The sequence below is a fragment of the Aptenodytes patagonicus genome, chromosome 13 (genome assembly GCF_965638725.1).
Source record: "Aptenodytes patagonicus chromosome 13, bAptPat1.pri.cur, whole genome shotgun sequence".
NCBI classification, from domain to species: Eukaryota; Metazoa; Chordata; class Aves; order Sphenisciformes; family Spheniscidae; genus Aptenodytes; species Aptenodytes patagonicus.
In genome coordinates this window covers 15,457,715-15,481,276 of record NC_134961.1, presented here as the reverse complement: position 1 = coordinate 15,481,276, position 23,562 = coordinate 15,457,715, and the positions used below count along the sequence as shown (strand labels likewise).

The window sequence follows — 23,562 nt, the reverse complement described above, 5'->3', positions numbered from 1 at the left end:
CCCAGCAATGTAATAACTATTTTTTGCAGGAGTTATTTTTATTTGATCTGTTTCTTAACTGCTATAATTTTAAAGAATTTTTAGCAATCAATCCAGATTGAAGTCAATTTTTTTTCCCCAAAATTAGCTGTGGCATAAGTTGTTTCTATTAGAAAGTTATCTTTTCCTATTCTTTTTGCCAGAAGGAATCCTTTTCAAGAGAGAGTTATTAAGCAAGAGAAAAAAAATTCGGAAGTAATTCCATAGCTGTAATTGCACACATTCAGTTCTGTTTTTTTTCTTCTCCTTTCCTTCTCTTCCTGTCTCCCTCCTATTAGACTGTGTGGCATTTGTATTATTAAAGTCTTGTACATAATTGTCAGAGGTTTCCAAACCAGAGAAGTGTGTCAAACTGAAAAGAAAGTGTTCCCTGGCAATTGCCAAACTTGCACTGTCAGAAGAAAATCAGTTTCATAAGGTTTTCATACAGATTGGGCAAACCCAAAGGCAAAGCAGAACTAACGCCTGCTCTGAGCAGAACCCTCTGAGTAGCCTTCACGTAAAGCAAAAGCATTTGTGACTGACAGACAGTCAAGGAAGAATCAGTAATGAAGCTCACTTCAATGAATATTTAATAGTGCGCACACACAAGACTTCTGCCATATGGGAGTGTTCAGCTCCCACCTCTACGTTTTTTTCCAGGAATTGCAATCAACCATCACTTGTGAAAATGAGAACCACCAGCACTGAGCTGCAGATCTTCCTCCCCCGCTGTGGCAGGTCCCTTGCAAGGGAAGGTGAACTTTTCGCAGGAGCACTTTCCATAGACTAGAAAGCTTTGCAAACTTTCCACTATAAAAATTACCTATTGTACTTAATATTATCATTGGGATGGGACAGACTGATACTTTCATGGTGATTTTTTTGATGCTGTAGTATCATAGCTACTACATATCAGATTTTTTTTTTTCAGCTTCTCTTTTCCTCTTATCCTTCTTCAAATAAGCTGTCAGGGGAAGGACTTTGGGAAAAATTAACTGTGTGCATTACAAATCACATTATCGCTCTTCCTCCCTCCATGCCTGAAGCCCTGTGTTATTATAGTATGGATGTGTAGGAGTAAAGCAATGATCTCTGTGCCTTTTATCTGTGTAATTTCTCTCTTAAACACATTTACTGTCTTTAGAACATCCTTTGCAGAACTGAAATAGCAGACAGATAACTGCTGCTATTTATATTATATTGTTAATAAGGGATTCATTCCTGTCAGTTGTCTTACTAGTCTTCATTGGTATTCATGGGTAATTCTGAAGAACATCACACTACTGCTATTGACATATATCCATGTAGAAAGCTGGAGTATTAAAGCTTCTCTGGTTTGAGTTTTTGAGTCTGATTAGAACCAAAAAAAGTATTATTTGTTTACTTAAGTAAACTTGACTTGCAACAAAGTAATCCTCCTAACTGCTTAAAATTACCAAGCCAAACCTGAATGCATGTTCACGTCACAAACATTGTAAATGCAACAGACTTGAATGAAATAGTTTAAAGCTCTGTTGTCCACATGGAGGCAGATTCTGATGTACTTGAAGAAATAATACATTCATACAAAAATAACCCCGATGTGAATCAGTACAACTATGGGAAATAAAGTATGAGTATAGGAAAGTCTGTTTCTCACTGAGTTTGCTTCCCAAACCCCAAATTCCTAAATTTATTCCTGAATTAAGCATATTGATTGTAGAGGGATTTCAGAATTGTACTCTCTGGCTTCATTCCATTATTCTTGTTCTCTTTGGTCAGTTCTTGGGAAAATTTAAATCAAAGTCCTTCCTTAAAAAGCCACTTTTCGTTTTTACCTTTTGAGTTTTAAACAGAAAAAATCCTGGATCAGTCATTATAACCTGATTTATATTTGAATATTGTCAGCAGGAAATAAATAAAATGTGGTCCCCAAAAGCTTCTAGTTAGAGAAACTTCTAATTTAATTCGAGAAAATTCTCTTCAAGACTTTTTCCCCAAAATTCATCCAAAGTTGATACTTTGAAATAATTTAGAACTTCACTTCCATGTGCTGAGTTTAGAACACTCTAAGCAATGCAGGTATTTAAAAATGGTGATGAACTCAAGACAGATTCTCAAAATCTCTGTTAATTTTTTGAAAAATATCTATGGGGGGATCTGGGTCACCAGTAAAGTTATAAGTTTTGGTAATTTGGCACCTCTGAGAACCACTTGCAGGATGTCACATGTTGAGCACCTGTATGAAACTCTTATTGCAAAAATATTGCCGTAAATGACCTGCACAGCTAACAGTCCAGGAGGAAAAAATGAGTATGTTCAGAACAACCAGTGCAATTGATGTGTAGGCTCCATGGTTGGAACTGTAAAAGCCATGCTTCAGATTAAATGTAGACTTCAGCTGGAATCCCACAGTGTTTCTATTTATCTGCAAGTATTCACAATTGTTTTCATATCTTTATGATTGACCTCTACTCTTAAATAATCAATAAAAAAATTTGCATTGTAGAATGAGAAGTATATTTATATGTAGATATATCTTTATAGTGCAAAATAAAACAGTTACAGAGAAGGATGTTTAAGAAGGGTTGCAAGTGAAAATGCTTAATGTTTTTAGACTTTGTCTTCATGTGAGCTGAGCTTTGTTCTTTATTGGTTCGCTATTATTTAGTGGTATAGCCTAAGCATAAAGTTTTAACTCACTCATGTCTTCACATCACTTAATATGTAAAAAATCTCATGTATAATTCATTAATGTTTCATAGAAATAGGTTTGAATAACTCATGCTTGATTTAGATTTACGAGTTTCCTTCCTGTGGCCATCACTGATATTAAGAGATGGAAATAAAGCTGGTTATTGTAAGCTTGTTACCTCTGAAGACTGCAGTCTTCAAAGACAAAAGACAAGCAAAAGACAGTAAAAAAACCTGAAAGACTAGCATTCTCTAGTGGTCAACTGGACTCAGGTTACTGTTATTTTAGATCTGCCCATTGTGTGTTATAAAAAGGAGAAAATTACTTTTTGTTTCATTTTGATTAATTATCACATAATAAGGATTTTAAAAATCAACTAGTTTCCAGAGAATGAACCTAATTTTTAGTGGAAGGGTTTGAGTTCTCTATGATGTATAACTAAAAATGGATTGTGGAGTGGCATTTATAATCTGAACTTTTATGACTTTATTGGTGATGGTTTGATTTTCACTGTCTTAAAATACATGCTGGTAACAAGAAAAAATGGCTGTTTCTCCATTATAGGGAATCCATTGTAGGGAACGTGGGTGGAGAGAATATCAATTTCAAGAACAAGAATTAAGGATGCACGGATTTAAATTTGCTATTTTGGCATGAAAAATAGGTTAAGAATTTAATAGATCTTTATAAACATTCTTCATCCACCATAAAACCAGGTAGTGGACCAAATTCAGACAAAACAAATTTACTAGGTGTGAATCCAACCCAGAAAACTAAAAATCCTGAGATAAACAAACTAAATGGACCTGAAGGTCAGATTTCCTTTCTTTCACAAGTTCAATATGTTGCTAAAGTCTTAAAAATGAGACAACGTAGATAGAAATGTTTAAGAGCATCTTATTTTGGTGTTAACACTGCTGCTTGTAAAAGGACTCTGCAATTTCCTCCCAGCAGCCTAGATGTCGCTTCTAAGACCAACATATCCCCAGAGAGGTACCTTTTCACAGCTCCGTTTATTTGCTAAAGGATGGCATGGGCAATGGCTGCTTGGATGTCTGATTACTTACAGCAGAATTCCCCAGCCTCAGAAAGAATATTACCCTGTGGATTTTATAGTAAAATGTTGTTTCTTTAAAAGGCTGTAAAAGAATGTCAGCGATACAGCTGATCTTGCTCAAGATACCGAGGCTTTGCACAAACAACGTATTTATAATTAAAATACGGCTACCTCACTGGAAGAAGAAATGAGTGTGCTGGATGATAAAATAGGAAAATATTTCGATCAAGACTCCCCAAGCATTTTTTATTTACCTATGACAGAGTGCCTGCGGGTATCAGAAGCCAATTTGGTAAATAACAGAGAAAACAAATGATTTAGTGGAAGCAAGAAAAGGTCTTGAAAGTCTGCACACACTGGGCAGGATGTGAAGTTTGGGGGGTGTCAGCAGAAGGCGTAGGTGGAACAAATGACACTGACACTTCATCTGCTTGGGAAATGGGAAGGCTGAGACAACAGTGCTAGCAGGGGCGTTGGTAAAGTGAGGCTTGCTACTGAGTGCTTCTTGGCTTTTCTCCTGTGCCTGAAGGAGAAGCAAGGATTAAAGTATGAAAGACTTCTTTAACAAATGAACACTCAAAAGCTTCAAATTCTCCAGCCACACTAGGCTAAGTAAATAATAATAATGAAAAGATACCAAGCTTTTATGTCCTACTTCCTTGAGACAGATCTCTAGGTCCAGTGTTGAATCGGGCAGATTGCCTAGTCTAGCATTATCCATGACACTGAACATACCTCTAGATATATATCATGTCATTAAATGAATTGCTCTCTGGATATGACAAATGATGCATTAATCTGTACTTCCCTGTCTGTTTTCGTGGTGTTAAATCCAGGGAGCTACTCCCATGTCCCAGGTTTTTTTAATCCATTTTTGTGCAACTGCTTATGGAAGTAGTAACTGAAAATTTCTTTACTCTTTGAAATGAAAACACAATTCCTTTTTAAGCCTTCCAAAGAAACATGAATATTTACCTGTTAGTGTAACAGTGTGGTTGGTATAGGAAAGTAAAGTAACACAAACATATTGTGTTCAATAATTTTGTAGTTCTACTTTTTTCTAAAAGTTGACTGTAGCAACCCCTGTGAATGCATGGGCAGGCCTTTTTCCCTGTTGTGTATTTCCATTTTTCAAATTACCGTATTTCTTTCCAGCCCTCCCTGTCTTTGTACAGAGGCCCCTGAGGCAGAGCACAATGAACTATAGTGAACGGTACAGAATCTCATCTTCAGGTGAGATAGGTATCAGATTCTTAGGGGGCAGTTGTGAAGTTACTTCTATTCTCATAAGACAGATCTTGCATCAGCATAGAGTTACCATCATTTCTACGGAAATTGAAGATCTGAAGCTTAAGAGAAGGCACCACCAAATTTCACATCAGACAGGAGGATGCTTCAAAGATAGATAACACCTTAGACTTAATCTTATGGTGATCTTCCTCTTTGGATCCTTCTGTGTGTGTAGATGTAAAGGACAAACAAACCAGACAGTTTTCTCACATACTTCACCTTTTTGAGAGAGATGTTGCCTTATGCATTAGCGTGCTTGCGGCCACAATATTTTCTACATAGTAACAGTGACCAAAACAGGAGATATTTATTCTTTGAGTGTCATATTTGCAGAATCTCACTTTGGAGTTTTGCAGCTGCAAGCAGAGCTGGAGCACTGTCTAACGTTTCCTTTGGGATCAAAGAACTGTGAAGCTTCAAGAAATGCTGGGAGCTGTAGACTCAGAGATGTGATGGTGAGTCTGCTGCCAATTGTATCCTCCTTCTAGCTTCACTATATCCAATCAGTTAGATATGATTTCATCCCACGGAGACTACAACTCCCAGCATCACTGAAGGCTTTCTGGGTCTGAGTTTCAGGGAGGAATTCTGTCCATTGCATTTTATATTTTTTTGGCAAAAATTTTAACTGGCTGAGTTGTCTCATCTTAAAGTCATGCCCAATCAGCTCCTCAAAGGTTTGTGTGTGTGAGAGAGGGGAAGAAGAAAGTTTATGAAAGAAATATAAAATCATGTTAAACTGCAGAAATGCTTGTATTCTCAGTTTTTACATGTATGTCTGTGCACCTCTCCAGCAGCTGAGTGATCTTTCTCCCAGTCCTGCAGGGCTTTAGAAAGCTGGGCTTGGAGTATTTTTTAATTTGTGCAAGGAGTTCTAAAGAAAGTTAGTCACTTTGCACTCCCTGAAACTCAGGAAAGAAAATTAACTGTTACTGAGCCAGGCTCGCAGAACAATGTGAGTGACTGAATAAATATAACTAATACCTTATATTAGTATATACCATATATTAGTATATACCATCCACTTGTACCTTTAGGCTGTCAGGATTGCTTAAATGAGCAATAACCATTTAAGCATGGACTAAAAACATGGTTGATGAACTGGAAATAAGAATAACTTATGCAGAAAAACCTCTTTCTGCACTTTTCACATAAATAATCAAATACCGCAAAAGCACCAAAGGGAACCAGGATCATGTCATCTCAGGTGACCAAAAAATTGAAATATCTAAACGCTGGGTGTTTTATTGCCACACAACATTCAGTGACCACTTTTGATGGGACCAGTCTTAGAGCTTGTTAACCCTTTTCCCTCAGATACAGACTCTGACATTCCTTGGTGGGACAAATTTAGCACTGTTGAAAAATGATTCTCTGGCTCAAAAGTGGACAAATAATGGATGAACAGAGTGCACCTATCAGTCAGTTAGATAGGCTAGAGATGCTAGGAGATGGATTGCTTATCTATTCTTTCAGGAAGTGTGTGTTGCTCTATCTCGTTTCCAAGGGGTCCTCTACCTTCCACTGATTATTCCCTGGTGATGTATGTGTTAAGGTAGAAGGAGAGTAAAATTCTGCTGCAGTGAGGAAAACAGTAAGTAAATCTCAACTCACTATTACCTTGTTGTACTCCAAGCACTCATCTGACAACATAAAATAGGCACAGAATGTCCTTGTGTTATTCAGAGTTGTAAATGCGAGCAGACAGTAAGAGGAAAAGGTGAAGCTGGTCAGTACTTTAGGAATTCTGGAGGCTGCAACAAATAAAGAAATTCCTAACAAGAAATGAGGAAAATATCCTCTTCCATTGAGTGTGTAAGAGTTTGGTTGTGCAGTTTGAACTGATTCACATAAAAATATTTTGCTTTTTAAATAAAATACATCCACATTGGCCTTTCCAACTCTGTTCTCCCCTTTTGTGCTGAATCAGACACTGCAATGCACGTGTTGCATTGCAGACATGCACGAACAGTCCAACTTCAAATTGCACTCTGCTAAGCTATATGATTTGGAGTCTAGGGTGTAGCTTTAAAATAGCTTCCTAGGGATCAGCTTGGCCTCACTACCAAGGTATTGGTCATTCTTATTCAGTAACACAATGCAAATTAATAGCAATGGCACTGTTGTCTCTTGTTTTCATAAGTGCTTGAGTCTCAGGTACTGAATTTAATGCAGGTGCCGAACACGAACCAGAACAGAGATTACTGTGACTCACTACTTTTCCATGAACTGAATTTTCACAGCAGCCAGTCACTGAGGGATGAGTAGCTCGCTTCTAAAATTAGACAGCCAAATTTTTAGGACATCTGTAGTTCAGAAGAAAGCAGCTGTGTGGAAATTAATTTAATACTGCCTCTGGAAAAGCATCACTTTTTCAGTTATCTAAACTTCTTACCACTTATAGCCACATTATGGTGAGTGATATTAATGTACTATAGTTACAGTTGCTACAAAGCAATAGGAATGCTTCTTCCTCCACCCCCACCCTCCATTAAAGAAGATAATTAAGCACAGTGGACTACACCCAAACAATGGGATCATGCAGAGTAAGAGGCACTTAAATGAATATGGTTTGCCTCAAACACATGGAGAAATATAGAACAGTGGTGGGTTGACCCTGGCTGGAAGCCAGGTGCCCACGCTCTAACACTCCCCTCCTCAGCTGGACAGGGGAGAGAAAATATAATGAAAGGCTTGTGGGTCAAGATAAGGACAAGGAGATACCGCTCAGCAATTACCGTCACGGGCAAAACAGACTTGACTTGGGGAAATTAGTTTAATTTATTACTAATCAAATCAGAGTAGGGTAATGAGAAATAAAAACTAAATCTTAAAACACCTTCCCCCCACCCCTCCCTTCTTCCCAGGTTTAACTTCACTCCTGATTTTTCTCTACCTCCTCCCCCTGAGCGGCACAGGGGGACGGGGGAATGGGGGTTGGGGTCAGTTCATCACACGTTGTCTCTGCCACTCCTTCCTCCTCAGGGGGAGGACTCCTCACACTCTTCCCCTGCTCCAGCATGGGGTCCCTCCCATGGGAGACAGTCCTCCATGAACTTCTCCAATGTGAGTCCTTCCCACAGGCTGCAGTTCTTCACAAACTGCTCCAGCAAGGGTCCCTTCCATGGGGTGCAGTCCTTCAGGAACAGACTGCTCTAGCGTGGGTCCCCCACAGGGTCACAAGTCCTGCCAGCAAACCTGCTCCAGCGTGGGCTCCTCTCTACACAGGTCCTGCCAGGAGCCTGCTCCAGCACGGGCTTACCACGAGGCATCCACCTGCTCCGGCGTGGGGTCTTCCATGGGCTGCAGGTGGATATCTGCTCCACTGTGGACCTCCATGGGCTGCAGGGGGACAGCCTGCCTCGCCATGGTCTTCACCATGGACTGCAGGGGAATCTCTGCTCCGGTGCCTGGAGCACCTCCTCCCCCTCCTTCTTCACTGACCTTGGTGTCTGCAGAGTTGTTTCTCTCACATATTCTCATTCCTCCTGCTATGGGGATCAGTAAATTTGACTCTGAATGTTAGCATAAGAAAAATGCCATCGCTCTGACATATGAATACCATGTCAGGATGAACTCAGTCTATGTCTATTTGTTCAAAGGATATTGTCAGGTTAAAAGTATATTGGTGGGCCTGATGTAGGCCAGTTGCTATTTCCTCTCAGAGCTGTCATAAAGCCAGTATGAACTCTGCAATGTGCGGCCTGGCTAGCTTGATGTCAGTGTGGTCACAAACCCACGCCTGGCTGGCATCATGGAAAAACTGCTTTGTGATTTTGGGATGTACTCAAGAGGTGCCTCTTGGGAGGAATCATGGCCTTGAGAGTCTGTAAGTGGTTAAAAACTGAGCGTATTTATCTGTTGCTCCATACGTCCAGACAGAAGGTGTGAATGTGTAACAGTTTCAAAATCTCTGAATTGCTGAAAAGTTTGGATAACAATGCAGCACTTTTGTACTTTTCTTGTGAAAATTCATTTGAATGTAAAGCTTGGCTAATGTGGTCTAAGACCAGTAGATCTACAGGGAAAAAAAGAGAGAGGGGGGATAGGAAGGATAGGGGAAAAGCACAGGAAGATGGTGCAATCCTCCTGGAAGAAAATGTCCCTGAAAGTTATGTTTAATTTAATTTAAGATTCTGAGAGGCATTACACAACTTCTGGAGCTGAAGTGCACAATCTTTCAAGGTTATTTAATTGTATGTTTATAATCTAACTGCTTTAAAAACTTGTACTCAGACACCCAAGTAATATCTAAGTTCTAATTAATTTTTTTTAAAAAGTACTTTCAGTGGCTCTTGGGCAGATGAGAGAAGTTTCTTTTGGGTGTTTCTTCTCTCATTTTATTATGCTTATGTACCTTTTAGCTTTGATGATTGGCTTGATCTAAATTGACATCTGAAAAAGAAGCCTGATATCAGTGCATAAATCTGTGATAATCACCACATCATTACACAGTATCACCTTTTGAAGAAGGAATTATAAAGCTACTCTGTATTCAAAATTCAGCAGCAAGTTATTAACCCTTGTCTGTTATAAACAGATTAAAAAATGTCACTTGTGAGAAACAAAAATGGCAAGCTAAAGCAAAGCTAAACTATTTGAGATGGGGCTTCAATGTACATTTTGTTAGAGGTCTGCTATCCTGAAGTTCGGATAAAGGAATGTCAGTTTGTGATGAAAAATTTTTCTGGCATGATGAATACTAGATTCTTAAGTCAGAATGTTCTCAGCTGTTCTGCTGTTTTTCTCAGCCAGATAGCTCTGTCTGGAAATAGGCAGTGTGATACTGCTCTAAATTCATGGGGAAATGATGTTAACATCCATATGTGTAAGCTGAGCAAGGGGTGGTGAGAAGCTGTTTATGAATAGACTCCCCCAGTTCTTAATTTATTATTGTCTAGAAGGGGCCTGAAATGTAAGGTGACAAAAGCTTTCTGTCTTCACATGGTGTGCAGCAGGTTTTTATAGCCCATGAAAATTATTATCAATTTGTGCTTCCAATATGAAAATTATGTTGAAATTTTTACCCGCTATTGTCCTTTTCCCTCCACACAACTGTTTCTTTGAGGATGTTCCCGCATTTGCTTAAAATAAATAGTGTATGACATTAATCAGTCACAGAAAATAGCCACCACCGGGATCTTTATTAGGAGCTTTATGGTTCACTAATTGTTTGAAATCATAAGGCCTCAGAATATTCCTTTAGTGACCTACTAATGCACATCCTGCAGAAAATGTGAAAGCTCTCACTTTGGAAGCGTACAAGCATCTTCTCTTTTTGGAAATATTTAGCAGGTGTCTAAACTATATGCTTTAAATTTGCAACATATCTGATATTTTTCTCTCTCATTTGTGCAGATAGGTATGGAAAATACATACTGAAATGTATAGGTAGGCATAAAGAACTAGGGCTGAACACTATGCATATAACATAGGTGAAACTTGCTGAAAAATGGTGTACAGTAGGTATGGTGTGTTTTTGTATGCATATATAGACACACATGCATATGATCACCAATTCCTACATGTAATTTTCTTACCACTAATTGTAGTCCCCCTGTTAATTTTTAATGCATTTCCGACTAACATGATATTCTATATTAAATTCTATCATGAAGTAGTCCAGATGAACAAGGCTTTGTTTTTAACTTGCAGCAGAATGTCAGCTGACAACAGCAAATACAACATACTGATCTAAAGGAGAAGTCATGCATCAAGTTGCTTGCTTACCGACTGCCTTTAGAGAGGCGTACTTGTTAAGCTCTTTGCCTGGGGGCTGTTGCTCATATGGGTTTGTGATCTGTCCCAGGCTGGGATATGAATGTTGATGTGCCATCTGAGGAAGGAGGGGAGATGTTGGCATGACATTATTCATCTGTGGTGGATCTGTATAAAAGAAAATCGACAACCATTAAGAAAAAAATAAATCAGTCTTAAGGTTTTAACATCATTACCCAGTACAGATTAGGGTATGTCATGAGATTTAATGCAACAAAACACTATTTACTATGAAGTGGGAGTTAGAGTACAGCAAACCTGTACTTCAAAGAGTTAATGGCATGATTAAAGGCTGACGAATGATTGCAGCAATACATGCTGACTTTTGTATAAAAAAGATCTTTGAACTAAAAAATAGGTTTTCAAAACAATTGAACACCACCACAAAGACTGAATTTGCTGCAGCATTAGGATGCAAACCAAAACTTGAAGTTTTTTCCAAGGTAGCTTGAATACAAGGCAGTAGTATCACACTGTCTGATAGCCAGGCTAACTTCAATTGGCTCAGGCAGGCTGCTCCATATATGCAGTTACACTGCTTTTAATACCAGAACTAGCTTGGTTATTTGCACAGCATTATGTTGTGTTCTGTAGACATGCCCCACAGTGTAGAATGTGCAATTTTGGCTCATGACTGTCATTAGGTAATTTTTTCAAAGCTCACACTTTGTCCTTAGGTATTCTCCTTTTCCCTGACAGTAGGTATCACAATATCATACCAAGATAGGATTTTCTGTAGCAGACATACCTAAAAGCAGGAGCTAATTACTGCTTATGTACAGTTTTATACCAGCACTCACCCCATATCCATTCTGTAGTTGATTTCTTCCTTTATAGTTGAGAATACAGCCTGGATACTTTTCTTTCTAAGATATACCATAATTTATTAGTTGTTTTTAATGTTTGATTCCAGCCTCTAAAAAGTTTGGTCAGAATTGTATGCCGCACTCAATTTGCAAACCTAAATTTCAACAGATTTCAACATGCTCAGCATATCTTTTTTGCTGAGTCTTTCTCCAGGCTGTGTGTTTTGAGATATTTAGAGCTGATTGTCAATCCTAGAACCTTATCATGGCTTCTGAAATCACAGATGAGTGCATTTTTCTCCTGCAGTGAAACCATGGTGCTGAATTGGTGACAATATAGTAACTCCCACAGCATCAAGCACAGGCTTTTGATCATGTAGAAAGAAAGCTGGGCAGTTAGGGGAAAGAAGGCTTATTATGATAGAGTGAGTGGACCACCCCCCAAGTGCCCCCAGGATCTGGCAGGCACCAAATATCCCTGCAGTTTGCCAGGATTTTAAGGGAATTGAGCCACTTGGCTTCCCACAGCTCATTAATGAAGCTCAGTGATGAGCAGGAGCTCTGAAGCCAGTCAACAGATTTACTGCTGGGAGAGGAAAGGAAAGCTAAGGCATTTTTTAACTTTCTTCTTCTTCACCATAGCTGCTGCCTGGTGCAGTCTCTGCTGTTCAGACTGAGGCTGCCCCTGCCTCTGCAGAGCAGTGTAATCACATCCTCCTACCACATACACGTGTAAACAAGTTGTGAGGGCACCTTGAGGCAACTCAAGAAAAATGGTAGAAGTGCTATCATCTAAAAACAGTATGATTCTTCTTGCTGTTACTGGTAGTTAATAGGGAACAAACTGGTTGTAGATAGTAGGTAGAGCTGAATGAGAAATTATTTTCCCATAACAAAAGAGTTTTTCAGTAAGTATTTTTTTTTCTTTTACCAAACAAATGAAATCTGAAGTTGGACTTTTTTTTGCAAATACTGCGTCAGATCAGGAGAAACATTTTGTCATGATTTCAAAATTATATATATATATATATAAAATAAGTTGGCTCACTTTTAAAAAGAGTAACTTTATTTTGGATTGAAAACCAGAAACTTTTCTGTTCCAGAATTTCCAAAAAAGTATTGGAACACTTTTTGAATCTTTTTTCATAGGTTTACCTTGAAAGGGTAAGTTTGTTAAGTCAACCCTTTCACAGAAACAGTTGTTATTTTAATGAATTGCTGTTTTCTAATAAATAAAAGCTCTTGGTAAGTTTCTGTTCAGCTATAGTACTGGCATGTCTGATATAACTAAGTGGAGTGACTCTTAGAGTAAGAATGTGCAAAATCCTATTCTGTTCCCATTCTGTCTCTAGAGTACAGCTGAGGAAAGCCTCTTACTCTAATGGCTTGAACCATAAAATAGCTGACCGCTCTTTCCAAACCATCCATATCTTCCAAATGTCTCTCTTTTATGGTTGCATCTATAAGTACACTTTTGAGGAGGAATGCTAGCACAGCCATATTTCGATAACAGGGCAGCTCTAAAGATACCAGTGTGGGTGGGACATTTAACATAAGGAAGGCATCAACCTTTTACCACTACATTCACTAATTTTTTTCTGAGTAGATCTAAATCAGCACTTCATATATGCTACTACCACGAAGTTCCCTTGTGGCAATTCTTATTATTCAGTCTGTCAAAACATCATGATTTCACTGTGATGAAAGTATTGTGAGCACCAGTATTTCTATGCTCACTGCCAAAGTGACTTGCAGCTGTGGAGACTTGCAAAAACAATGTAAATAAGGTGTAGTTAACCAGGACTGTTTTTCTACCTCTGCCTCTTACTTAGACCTATCATTTTTACTCAGTTATCTCTTTAAATGTAGTGAAGAAAGTTACCCCAGAAATGTACTGGGGAAAATTAATTAGGTGTACTTGGTTTTTGTTCAGGTGTTCAGTGGCAGACTATATTGTTACTAGGTTGCTGGTTTACTAATGTCGCTGCAGTTTGGTGCTTTGAGTGTTTATGAAGATGTAAAGAAATATGTTTTCCATTTCCAGATAATCTTTGACTTCTCTTTTGTCTTGTTAAAAGCCCAGAACTCTCCTGAATTATGAATTTCAAGCAAATTAATGACAGTCATTCTTTCACTGCTGCACTGACTGCGCAGTGCCCCTCACTCATACCCAGATGCTTACACAAGACTAAGTCATCACATAGAAGACACAGTTCAAATTATTCATTCAGTTGGCCATTTGCACAAAGTAAATTAAGCAAAAGGCCAAACTCTGGCAAAGTGCATTGAACTATATTGAAGAAAGATTCCCATTTATAGAGAGACTCACATTGGAATGGACTCCTAGGGCCTAAAAGGAAAATCGCAGCTTGATATATACATCTGTCTAAATCTGAATCATACTAAATTTTAGTCTAACTGGCCATAATTGGTGAACGTTGCATTTGTTTGCAAGCTCGCTAAACTGTGTGTGATCTGATTCCTTATCTTTGGGTTTCTAGAAATAAGTGAGCAAATGGGACACTTACGTTGTTTTCTCCACACATAGTTAATGTAATGATGATGGGTAAATTCACCTATATTTGGGTGCTATTTAGGAAATGTTCGTAATTGAAGTAACAACGGTGTAATGCAAATACTGCAGCAGGCACGGTGATGGGGAGTGTAAGTCTAACCACTGGGGGGAGCCCAGGCCTAGCCGTGAGCAACTAGGAGGTTTTCAACAGGACTTGCTTTGCCTGCTCTGGGGCCATCCACACTTAAAACTGAAAAAGGCACTGGCCTCGGCAATGTTGTTTTATGCTTGTAAATACTGCTTCAGTCTCAGCAATACTGAATAGGGATTCTCGCAGGAAGTAAAGAAATTTGTCTACAACTACTTCACAAGATCTCAATGTGAAATTTGAGGTTTTTCAATTTGAGATTTTGACTTTTTTTCCTGAAATTGGAAAAAAATAGTAAGTGTTCAATTTTGGGGAGCAAATAATAATCTATTGGATTATTCAAAATATTTTGGGATACAAGGGATTGTTTTCAATTGGAAGAAAGTTTAACCAGAAAAATCCTTACCAGCTTTATCACTGACCTCTAGTGCCAAGTTAAATCCTTTATACTTATAAACCAGATATTCTGTGATTGGTATTTGCATATAGCTGGCTTCACTGAATGGGGACAACTTTAACCTGAAAGCTGTTGCTGTGCTGATACATCACTTTTGGCAACTTGACACTGGTACATTGTCCAGCACAGTATTCCATATAACCAGCTGCACTGTGCCACTGCCAATTTATGTATTTATTTATTTTTAAAAGACAGAAAATATGAACATCACAAAGAGTCAAAAAACTGTTTGTGCTGCAGCTTCTAGCATGACTAGTCAGACCTGATTAGCAATGGTGATATTGTAAAAAACCTGCAATATTCACAACCTGTCTTATTTTCTGCTGAAGCAAGGAAATATGATGCCACGCTGCTTCCTAACCTCTCAAGACTTTGAGGAGTCATTCTGGATGTAGTCGTTTGCTCTCTGTCTTCCTACTACCAGCCCCAAAGGAAGAGTTTGAAAAAGCATGCTGGAGCTTACCACACAAAAGCTAGATGTCTGCTGGGCAGAAAATGAGACGTACAGGAGAAAAGAAAAACAAAAAAGGTCTTCAGATGCTGAAGAATGCTTTTGACTGTTATACCCTTAAAAGGTCTAGGTATAGAAAAGCTTGTGGGAGGCAAATGGAGCAGAAAATAAGAACTGGAAGGAAGCTGCACCAAAACCAGTTTATAGCTAGAGAAAGTGGGTTTTACATCCCAGCCACCAACAATGAGCCTTTGGAAATGGCTAAGGCATCAGCTTCTGGTCACAGTCCCAGTAGTTGAAAAAGACTGATCATTACGTTATCTGTTTATTACCTTGACCTATATCTCAGCCTGCACAATTGAAACTTGTATCCAGATGTCACAGCTAACAGCTTACTGCATTTTTCAAGTGAAAATGCTTTTTTTGGGGTGTTTCCACCTCTCCCTGATTGTGAATTTTGGAGTTGCTTTAGTGTGCATCACGGTGACAACAATAACGTAATTGGTTGCTGTAGTTATGCTGCACTCTATCCAATTAAGATGGTGTCATACCTAATTTATGCACTTCATTCAGAAATCAAGCAATGGGCATCTCAGCAATTATTAAATACAGGTAAGAACCCAATGTGGAAACACCTGACACACCATGGTTACATGTATGAATGTGGTAAGACAAGGCAAAAGCCCCAAAACTGTTTGTTTGTTTGTTTTGTTTTCTGCATTGTTTGTAGAATATATTGTGCTGTTCACCCAGTTTGATTATTCTTGCCAAGAAGCTGCCAGGGTTATGGGAAATACTCAGGGTTAGGGGAAGGGATGCTAGTAGCCTGCTAGCAATAATAAGTTTGTTCACTGCCTGAGAGCTAATAACCTGCCATGAATGTCCCTTAAGCTCAGCCACTATCCTTCTCCTCTTCAGCCAGGGGAGAGCAAAACCTGTTCTGTAGAGTGGCCTGGGGATTCATTCCTTTCTGTAGCAATGAAGTCAATGATTTGGTGCTTGAAGACAGGGAAAATGAAAAAAACTCCATAGGCACAGAATGGAATCTATTAGTAAATGAGCAGTTACGGGCATAAGGAAAAGAACAAACGAGACAGGCGATGCAGTAACAAAACAGGAGAGGATGGGGGAAGGGCAGGAAAGCAGAATGAGATTTTGCTATAAAAGCCACCTGCAGATACACATACAAAAGAAATGGGAACAGGACAGACAAAAGAAGACTGGGAAGTCAAGGGGGAAAAAAGGGAAAATTCAGAGCAAAATATAATAATAGCTGAGCATTTTCAGATAACTCAAGAGAAAAAGATATGCCCTGAACTAACTAAAATTGAAAATAACAGCTATGAAAACAGGATAGATCTGAGTGATTAGAGAATACCAGTATAAAATTGCTCCCCTCCCATCCATAACGGCACTGCCACCAACATGCATATTTGCCTCTTTGTTCTTCAGTCTATTATACTTAATTATAAGACTAGCTCATCCAGCATTGCAAATCCATACTCACATTCCTACAAGCCTCACCAACAGAAACTGCAGGTGCTATTTTTGGAAAATCCCAGATATGATGAAAGCTGTGGGATTTTAACAACTTGACTATGCCTGTAAACTAATTCCTTTCAGACCAGTTCCTTCCTGGATAATAAGACTGTTCTCCATTCATGGGACTGAGCCTCCTGTTGGGGTGAAACTCAAATCTTTCACCTATATACTTGCTCTTGCCTCTCTGTAGGTTGTCTCAATGCAGTTGAACTGACCCTCCCTGAGGTTTTGTGTGTGTGCATTTTCCTACACCTGTATAACTTGAGTTTTTTCTCTCTTTGTAGTATTGTATTGCCATTATCATTGTCTTTTTATTTAGATTATTTGCCCCTTCCTTCAGATTTGCACTAAATGTGTGTTTTTAAAGGATATTCTTCACATCCAGAGCATCATTGCATGCAGGAGCATACAAGGGTATGTTCTGCAACAGCTGGTGCATCAAAATCAGGCTGCACACCCTTTAGATAATGCACTGTGCACAGATAGACATATATGTAATATGTGTGGTCCAGTTTAGTAGCTGCTCTCTGTCCAGTACTAGATGAGTGACAAGAGGGTGCAAGAGCCCCAATGGTATTTATATGCAAAATTGTCTCTGAAAGGTGTGTGCTTATCCCTTACACTAGGGGTTATGCCCAGAAACAGCAATGCAGGTCATGCTCCAAAACAGCAATCTTCTTAAACCCTTTGGTTTGCATTAACTGCATGGTCTTGTTCTCCACATAGTCAAAAAATGGTATTCCAGCTCTTGTTAAATTAATGGCACTCTGCAGCAACATTTTCCACGGTCTAGTACAAGTCCTAAACTGAAAAGTATTCCTATTACCTAATCTTAATTTCTCTGCCTTGCAATTTAACTGATTTTGTGTTTTAGCAAGAAGAGATGCTCACAATCCAGCTTCTTTACCATTCATTATTTTATATGCTTTTTTCCACTTTCCAAATATTTGTCTCTTTTCTGAAGTAAATAATTTTACTCCTTTCAATCTTTCTTCATCTGACAGTCTTTCCAAGCTTTGATCATTACTGCTGCCATTTCTCAACACTTGTAGCCTTGCAATGCAGCTTCTGAGGTGAAATTCTACCCTCAGTAACAGATGGAGTTGTGTTATTCTATATATAATGGTATTGTAAGTCATCCCTATAAGTCTCTGTCCCTTATGATATGAAGACTTTTTTGTTTTCTCATCAGTGATGCACAAGTCATGTGAGTAGTCGTATTTTCCCTAAATGTGATAGCTCTGAGACAATACATATTTTTCATGGCAATTTATGCTAGCCACTTATCTGTTCTGTCTCTGCACTGTATCACAAAAACATTCTTGTAACACAGACAACCTACCCGTCTAATCACCATCACAAAAAGGATCTGAGATGAGTGGGATGGCATTTCATCCAGCAAAAAAATGTTTCTGTTTAATGGAAGTGACAGTCTACAGTGTAAATGCCTGTCATCAAACATACTGTCTTGTGCCTTCCCCTCTCCTATCAAGCAATTGTAGGAGTTAGTCCCATGCTACATGCTATACTCTTGATTCTCCATGGTGCCACTGAATGCGAGTGTCTCTCAGCACACTGACGTCTAGCGCTGTATGTTTTCTGTTCACTTCCTACACGATTAACCTCTTGGTCTGTTGCTGTCTTCCATGGTAGAGGTTGCATGGTCTTTCACATATGAATATCCTCAGTGGATTTCTGAGGAGAAGCTTTTTTCCCAAAAATAGAAAAATGCTGGACACAGGAACATCTTCACTGTCAGATTCAAAAAGGTATTAAACTCTTTATGACACAATAGTGTTGTGGGCTGTGCTGACAGCATGGAGCATAGGCAAATAAGTGAAGCGTATCCCCTGCTGCAAGCGTTTATGAATCAGCAGGGTTTGTAGTGCTGACTGACACCAAAATTCCTGTTGGTTCAAGCTGAAAATTGGCAAGAGATAGGATGGCATAGTAAGTCTTAGCACCTTGTTGATCTAATTCGAGACAGTGATGAACAAGGTTATTGTAGATGCAGTCTTTATGAGAAAGCGTTACGGTAGGGAGCTTCATGAGCTGATGTTTAGAGACGATGTCACCCATCTGGACATGGGAAAGAATGTCAAGGAGCCAGGTCACAAAATCCATGGTGCTCTGCCCTTGGTGCATATCTTAGGAGGAACTGACTTTCCTCTGGCAGGAGAGGTAAACTGCAGAGACGTATCAGTGAGCTGTGTAGTCAGAGTGCTGCTGTTGCTCGAACAATGCCCCGTGCCTGTTTTTAAATGGCAAAATTCCCAAGTTTCCTTCCAGTGCAGTGGAATTTTGTGCTGCTGTCAGATGAAGGCAATGCTATGTACACACTCGAAAACAGATGGACTTTTCATTCTCAATACTTTTATCTGAAGTGCAGATGAGGACAGCACTAATTTTACAATACAAATCCTCCCCCTTCCACCCCTTTAATTTTCTATCTACACCCTTCAGGCACTTATCTATGTGAAAGTCAGAGATTATATTTCTTTGGATAATTATTTTAGGGGGGGTTGAGACATAAAAGAAGGAAAATTAGTAGTAATGTGGCCAAAGAGGTGTGGGGCTCCACTGCCATCTGAGTCCAGCCAGGGAAGTGCACACAATGTTCCTGTAAAAGGGCCTTTTTCTTACTGAACATGCTGCTGCCACTTTATGCTTAAATCTATGGGAATTATTTATATATATAAGAATCTTATGCCTGTGAGCTCTTCTGAACTCAGTGTGACAGGTTACAAATGGGGAAAGAGACAACTGCATTTTTGTGTATCAGTTAAATTCAAGAGCTGGTGACTGAAGCTTCCCACTGTCTTCTAGATGAAGTCTCTGGTGCTGTGAGGTGCTGAATTCTCTGTGGTCGCAGTGATTTAGGAGATGGGGCCTTCATCATGTTTCAGGATTGGGCTCCTTGTTTCTGGTTAGACTCCAAGTGTGTAGGAGCAGAGTTCTGTGAAATCAGTTGGCTGTTTTACTGCCATCCAAGGGGGGTGGGAGTGGGATATCACTGGCCTTGTGACTAAACCGGCTGGAAGCCTCTCTCTTCTGCTTTTCATTTCCCTTGGGCTCTGTGCTGTACCGTTGTACTCATGTTCTTGTAATATTTTCTGGGCTCTTGCTTTGCAAAAGCGCTACAGTCTGAGGTTGGTTTTCCATGTAGACTTTTATTATGTGACACAATATCTCCTTTTTTGAAGGTTATTTTTGTGTCCTCTGAAGGTTTGCTTTTCCTTCATAATTACTCACAACCTGACAGACTTATAATCCTCTGATAGGATTTGTGACGTTGTAATCTTCTCTAGAGCAACCCATTGTGGCTTCACAAACAGAGGATTATAACCTTTAAGAAGGCAATAAGTAGATGAACTTTTGAGATATCAAGACCCTGTTTTCATATCAGTTTCCAGTGCTTGAGTTGTGGGAGGGCAGGGAGTGGTGCTGTGTTCCCACTCCCACCCACGTTTCTGGTTTTCTTCATCTTCTTTTGCCTCAAGGAGCAGAGTTGAGAAATTAATTAAACCCACCAGTTATACACGCTTTGAGCACTGCAAATATCCTTAGCTATGCAAATTAAGAGAAGATAAATTCAGCAAATTTGACTTACACAACAGAAATTTTTTGCCCAGAAGAATGTTCTTTACACTTTTCCATAAGGTATCAGTTGTTTTACAAATCAAACACTTCTGTACCTTTTCACAGAAATAAAAAGAGTCTGCTAAGATGTACCAGCCAGCTCAGATTCTTTGTTTTGCCTGTTTTGTCTTTCAATGACATTACTTTTCTTCCAACAATTAATATACTTTTACTTAATGGGAATGTGCCTGTCAGTATAATATTTATTCTAAACGTTTATATGCCTTACTTGTTTATTGTTTTTTTCTTACCGTAATGGTTATTGATGACCAATAACTGTAAATTTTTATGCAGCTTGAATATATTAAAAATTCCCTTACTTCAGGCATTCCACTAGTTTGTTTATTAGCTGTCCCAATATACCAATTGTTTAGAAGGAAAAGACTAGACAGTATAAAAATTATAAAAGCAAACATGTTACCGACTTCGTCTTTGTTATTTACTGTTATGTCTAAGCAGTAACTTAGTGGTCACCTGCCTATAGCTTGTGGGCAACAAATTCCCTGCAGGAATCTCATGTTGTTCATGGGCAAAGGAAATTGAAGATTTAAGATTTAAGGCAGAAATAGAGTTAAAATTGGAAGGAAGTTGCTCGGCATTGTTCGCCTTCAGTCAGTAAAGGTTGAGGACAATTTCACTAGCTAATCATCCAGCTAATGTGGGGTTTGAGAAATATTTTACTTAAATATGTATCTCATCTGAGCACATCCCAGTGGCATATTCTGTCCTGATATACCTGACTCAGCAATGGAGAAGTGTGTGCTTTTTACTTTCTGGCATAATCTAGTTTATTCTTCTAGAGTCTCTCTAGAGATGAAAATATATCAGTGTGCTACAGTGAAGCTGTAATATCCAGTTATGGATCTCTTCTTTTCCAAACTGTATGTGCAAGTCTTATTAATGTCAGTGCCATTTTTGTTTTGTTAGTCTGTGTTAAGCAAACAAAAACTCAGAGAAAGAACTCAGAAGGTTGGTGAAGAATTAGACTTCTGTTCTCAGAGAAATAGCCATAATTTTTTACCTTTTAGAACAGCGGAGACAAAATTTACTGATTACGGAGTAGGATGCATGTTATTTTGTTGCATAGGATCACAGAAAATACAAATGACTGGCTTTTCAAAAGATTACCTCATTTACCCAATACTCTTCTCAGGAAGGATTACCTATGCTCTTGATAGATGTTAGTCATGTTTTTAAAAAGCCTCCAGTGAGGGGCTCCACAGCCTACGTGCACAATCTGGTCCAGTTCTAATGCTATTCTAGTGGTAACCTCACCATTAGAGAACTTGTCCTATTATCTGTTTTACATTTCCTTTAAGGCAGTTTAAGTCCATTAGTTCTCTTACCCTCCAAGGATATGGAAAGCAGATGATTACTGTCCTTTGTGCTGCAGCATTTTATGTATTTTTGAAGTCTCTGCACTACAGAATAGGAATGCTTTCAGCCTTCTCATATAGAATGATTAGAGGTCTCAGAAATCCAGCCTTTCTGAACACATCTTTCTTGAGGTTTGGCATCTCTTCTCATATTTCTCATGTCTTGCAGGACCTCTACTTATTTATGCACCCTAGCATACCGTTTCTTCTCTGGCATCAGCATGGTGGTGTGGATCCATTTCTGCCTTCGATCCCCTAAAGCCCAGAAATCCTTTTATGTCATTCCTATGACATAAATCTATCTCATTCCTATCCTGTGTTTGTTTAGATGATTATTCTTATACATAGAACCTTGCATCTCATTTAATAGGGATGCACCTTGTTTTTTCACACCATTTTTCCAGCTTTTTACGATCTTTTGAATTCTAATTCTGTCCTTCAAGGTCTTTGAAACCCCTTCCAGCTTGGTGTTGTCCACAAATTTAATAAGTGTATGTACGCTCTGTCCCATCGTCCTCCTCATTAATGAAAATATTGCACAATATTGGAGACAGAATAAATCCCTGCAGAACTCTGTTCAGTATATCCTTCCATTTCAAAAAGTATCAATCATTGGGGACTATTCTCTGAAAGCAGTTTTTAGACCATTTTGCACCTACCTTCTAGAAACAGCTTCTGAAATCTTACTAAAAATCAAGATTTATTATATCTACAGCTTTCCCCCATCCAAAGGGCCTGTTACATTGTCATGGAAGGAAATTGCTTAGGTTTAGCTCCATTTGTTCTTGACAAATCTTTATTAGTTGTTATTCATGACCATGTTTTGACTAGATACTGTAAGAAGTCTGATGAATTAACTGTTGATTTCTATTCCTTCCTCCCTTCCTTTCCCCTGTCCCTTAATTCATGAATTAAATGATTACTAAATGATTCTAATTGTGTCCTTTCTCCTCTTTTAAGGCTCAACAGCACACTTTTGTTTTTGGCAGTTTTACAGAACTTTATCCATTGGGTCAGTTCTTAAAGATAATGGCACTTAGAGGACTGAAGTCCTTTCTCTAAGTGTGCAGGATGAATCCTTCTAGGCCATCAATTAGAAACATGTTATAATTTTTCCAAGTGCTCTTGAAACCTGCCCTTCCTGTTCTCAGGTGTGACCCCTCCCTTTTCTGATGCTGATTTTAGTTAGTTTCTTGAAACTATTGCCTTTTTTAGTGAATACTGAGGCACTGCCTTCTAAAAGGGACAATTTGATTCTTTGAATCTTCAGATGTTATCTTTTACTAACTAAAAAATTAAACAAAAATAAAGTATTTTGGAGTCCTATATATGGTTCTCTTTTAATCAACACCAAGCCTTATATAAGCGAGCATTTATATGAGCCACAGCAATTTGGATTGGCCCTTTATGTAGAATAATAGCTTAACATTTAGCTGCTTAGTTATGATGTGTTCCACATTGTTATTTCAATAATTGCTAGATTCAAGTTATTTTCTATTCAGATAATGTTGTTTTATCCAAATATATGCACAAGAGTTGCAGGGGGGAAAAATTAGGTGAGACAGAAGATGAGACAAATAACTTCTTTTGAAAAAGAAAATGCTATCTTTGGGGGGAGAAAAAATGGTATATTCTTAACTTCTCTCTTATTTTTAGCCCGTCTCATTTGCTTTAGGCCTCTGAAGTGAAACTTGAAATATAATCATGCAAGCAAAGTAGACTAAGTATATCTTATAAGAGTAAATATAAAGCTGATCAGTGTCCAACTTATTTTCTTTAAAGTAAATCACTTCTAACCATGCAGCCTA

At 38.7% G+C, this 23,562-nt stretch overlaps 1 protein-coding gene across 2 annotated transcripts in view; it reads right to left on the bottom strand.

Moving 5' to 3' along the window:
* SHISA9 (shisa family member 9) overlaps nt 1–23,562 on the bottom strand; it is a 199,216-nt gene that overhangs the window by 13,246 nt on the left and 162,408 nt on the right. For both annotated transcript variants that reach the window (XM_076351214.1, XM_076351213.1), the window contains one exon: nt 10,773–10,928. In XM_076351214.1, coding sequence (XP_076207329.1) covers nt 10,773–10,928 — 156 coding nt within the window. The remainder of the gene's footprint in view (nt 1–10,772; nt 10,929–23,562) is intronic.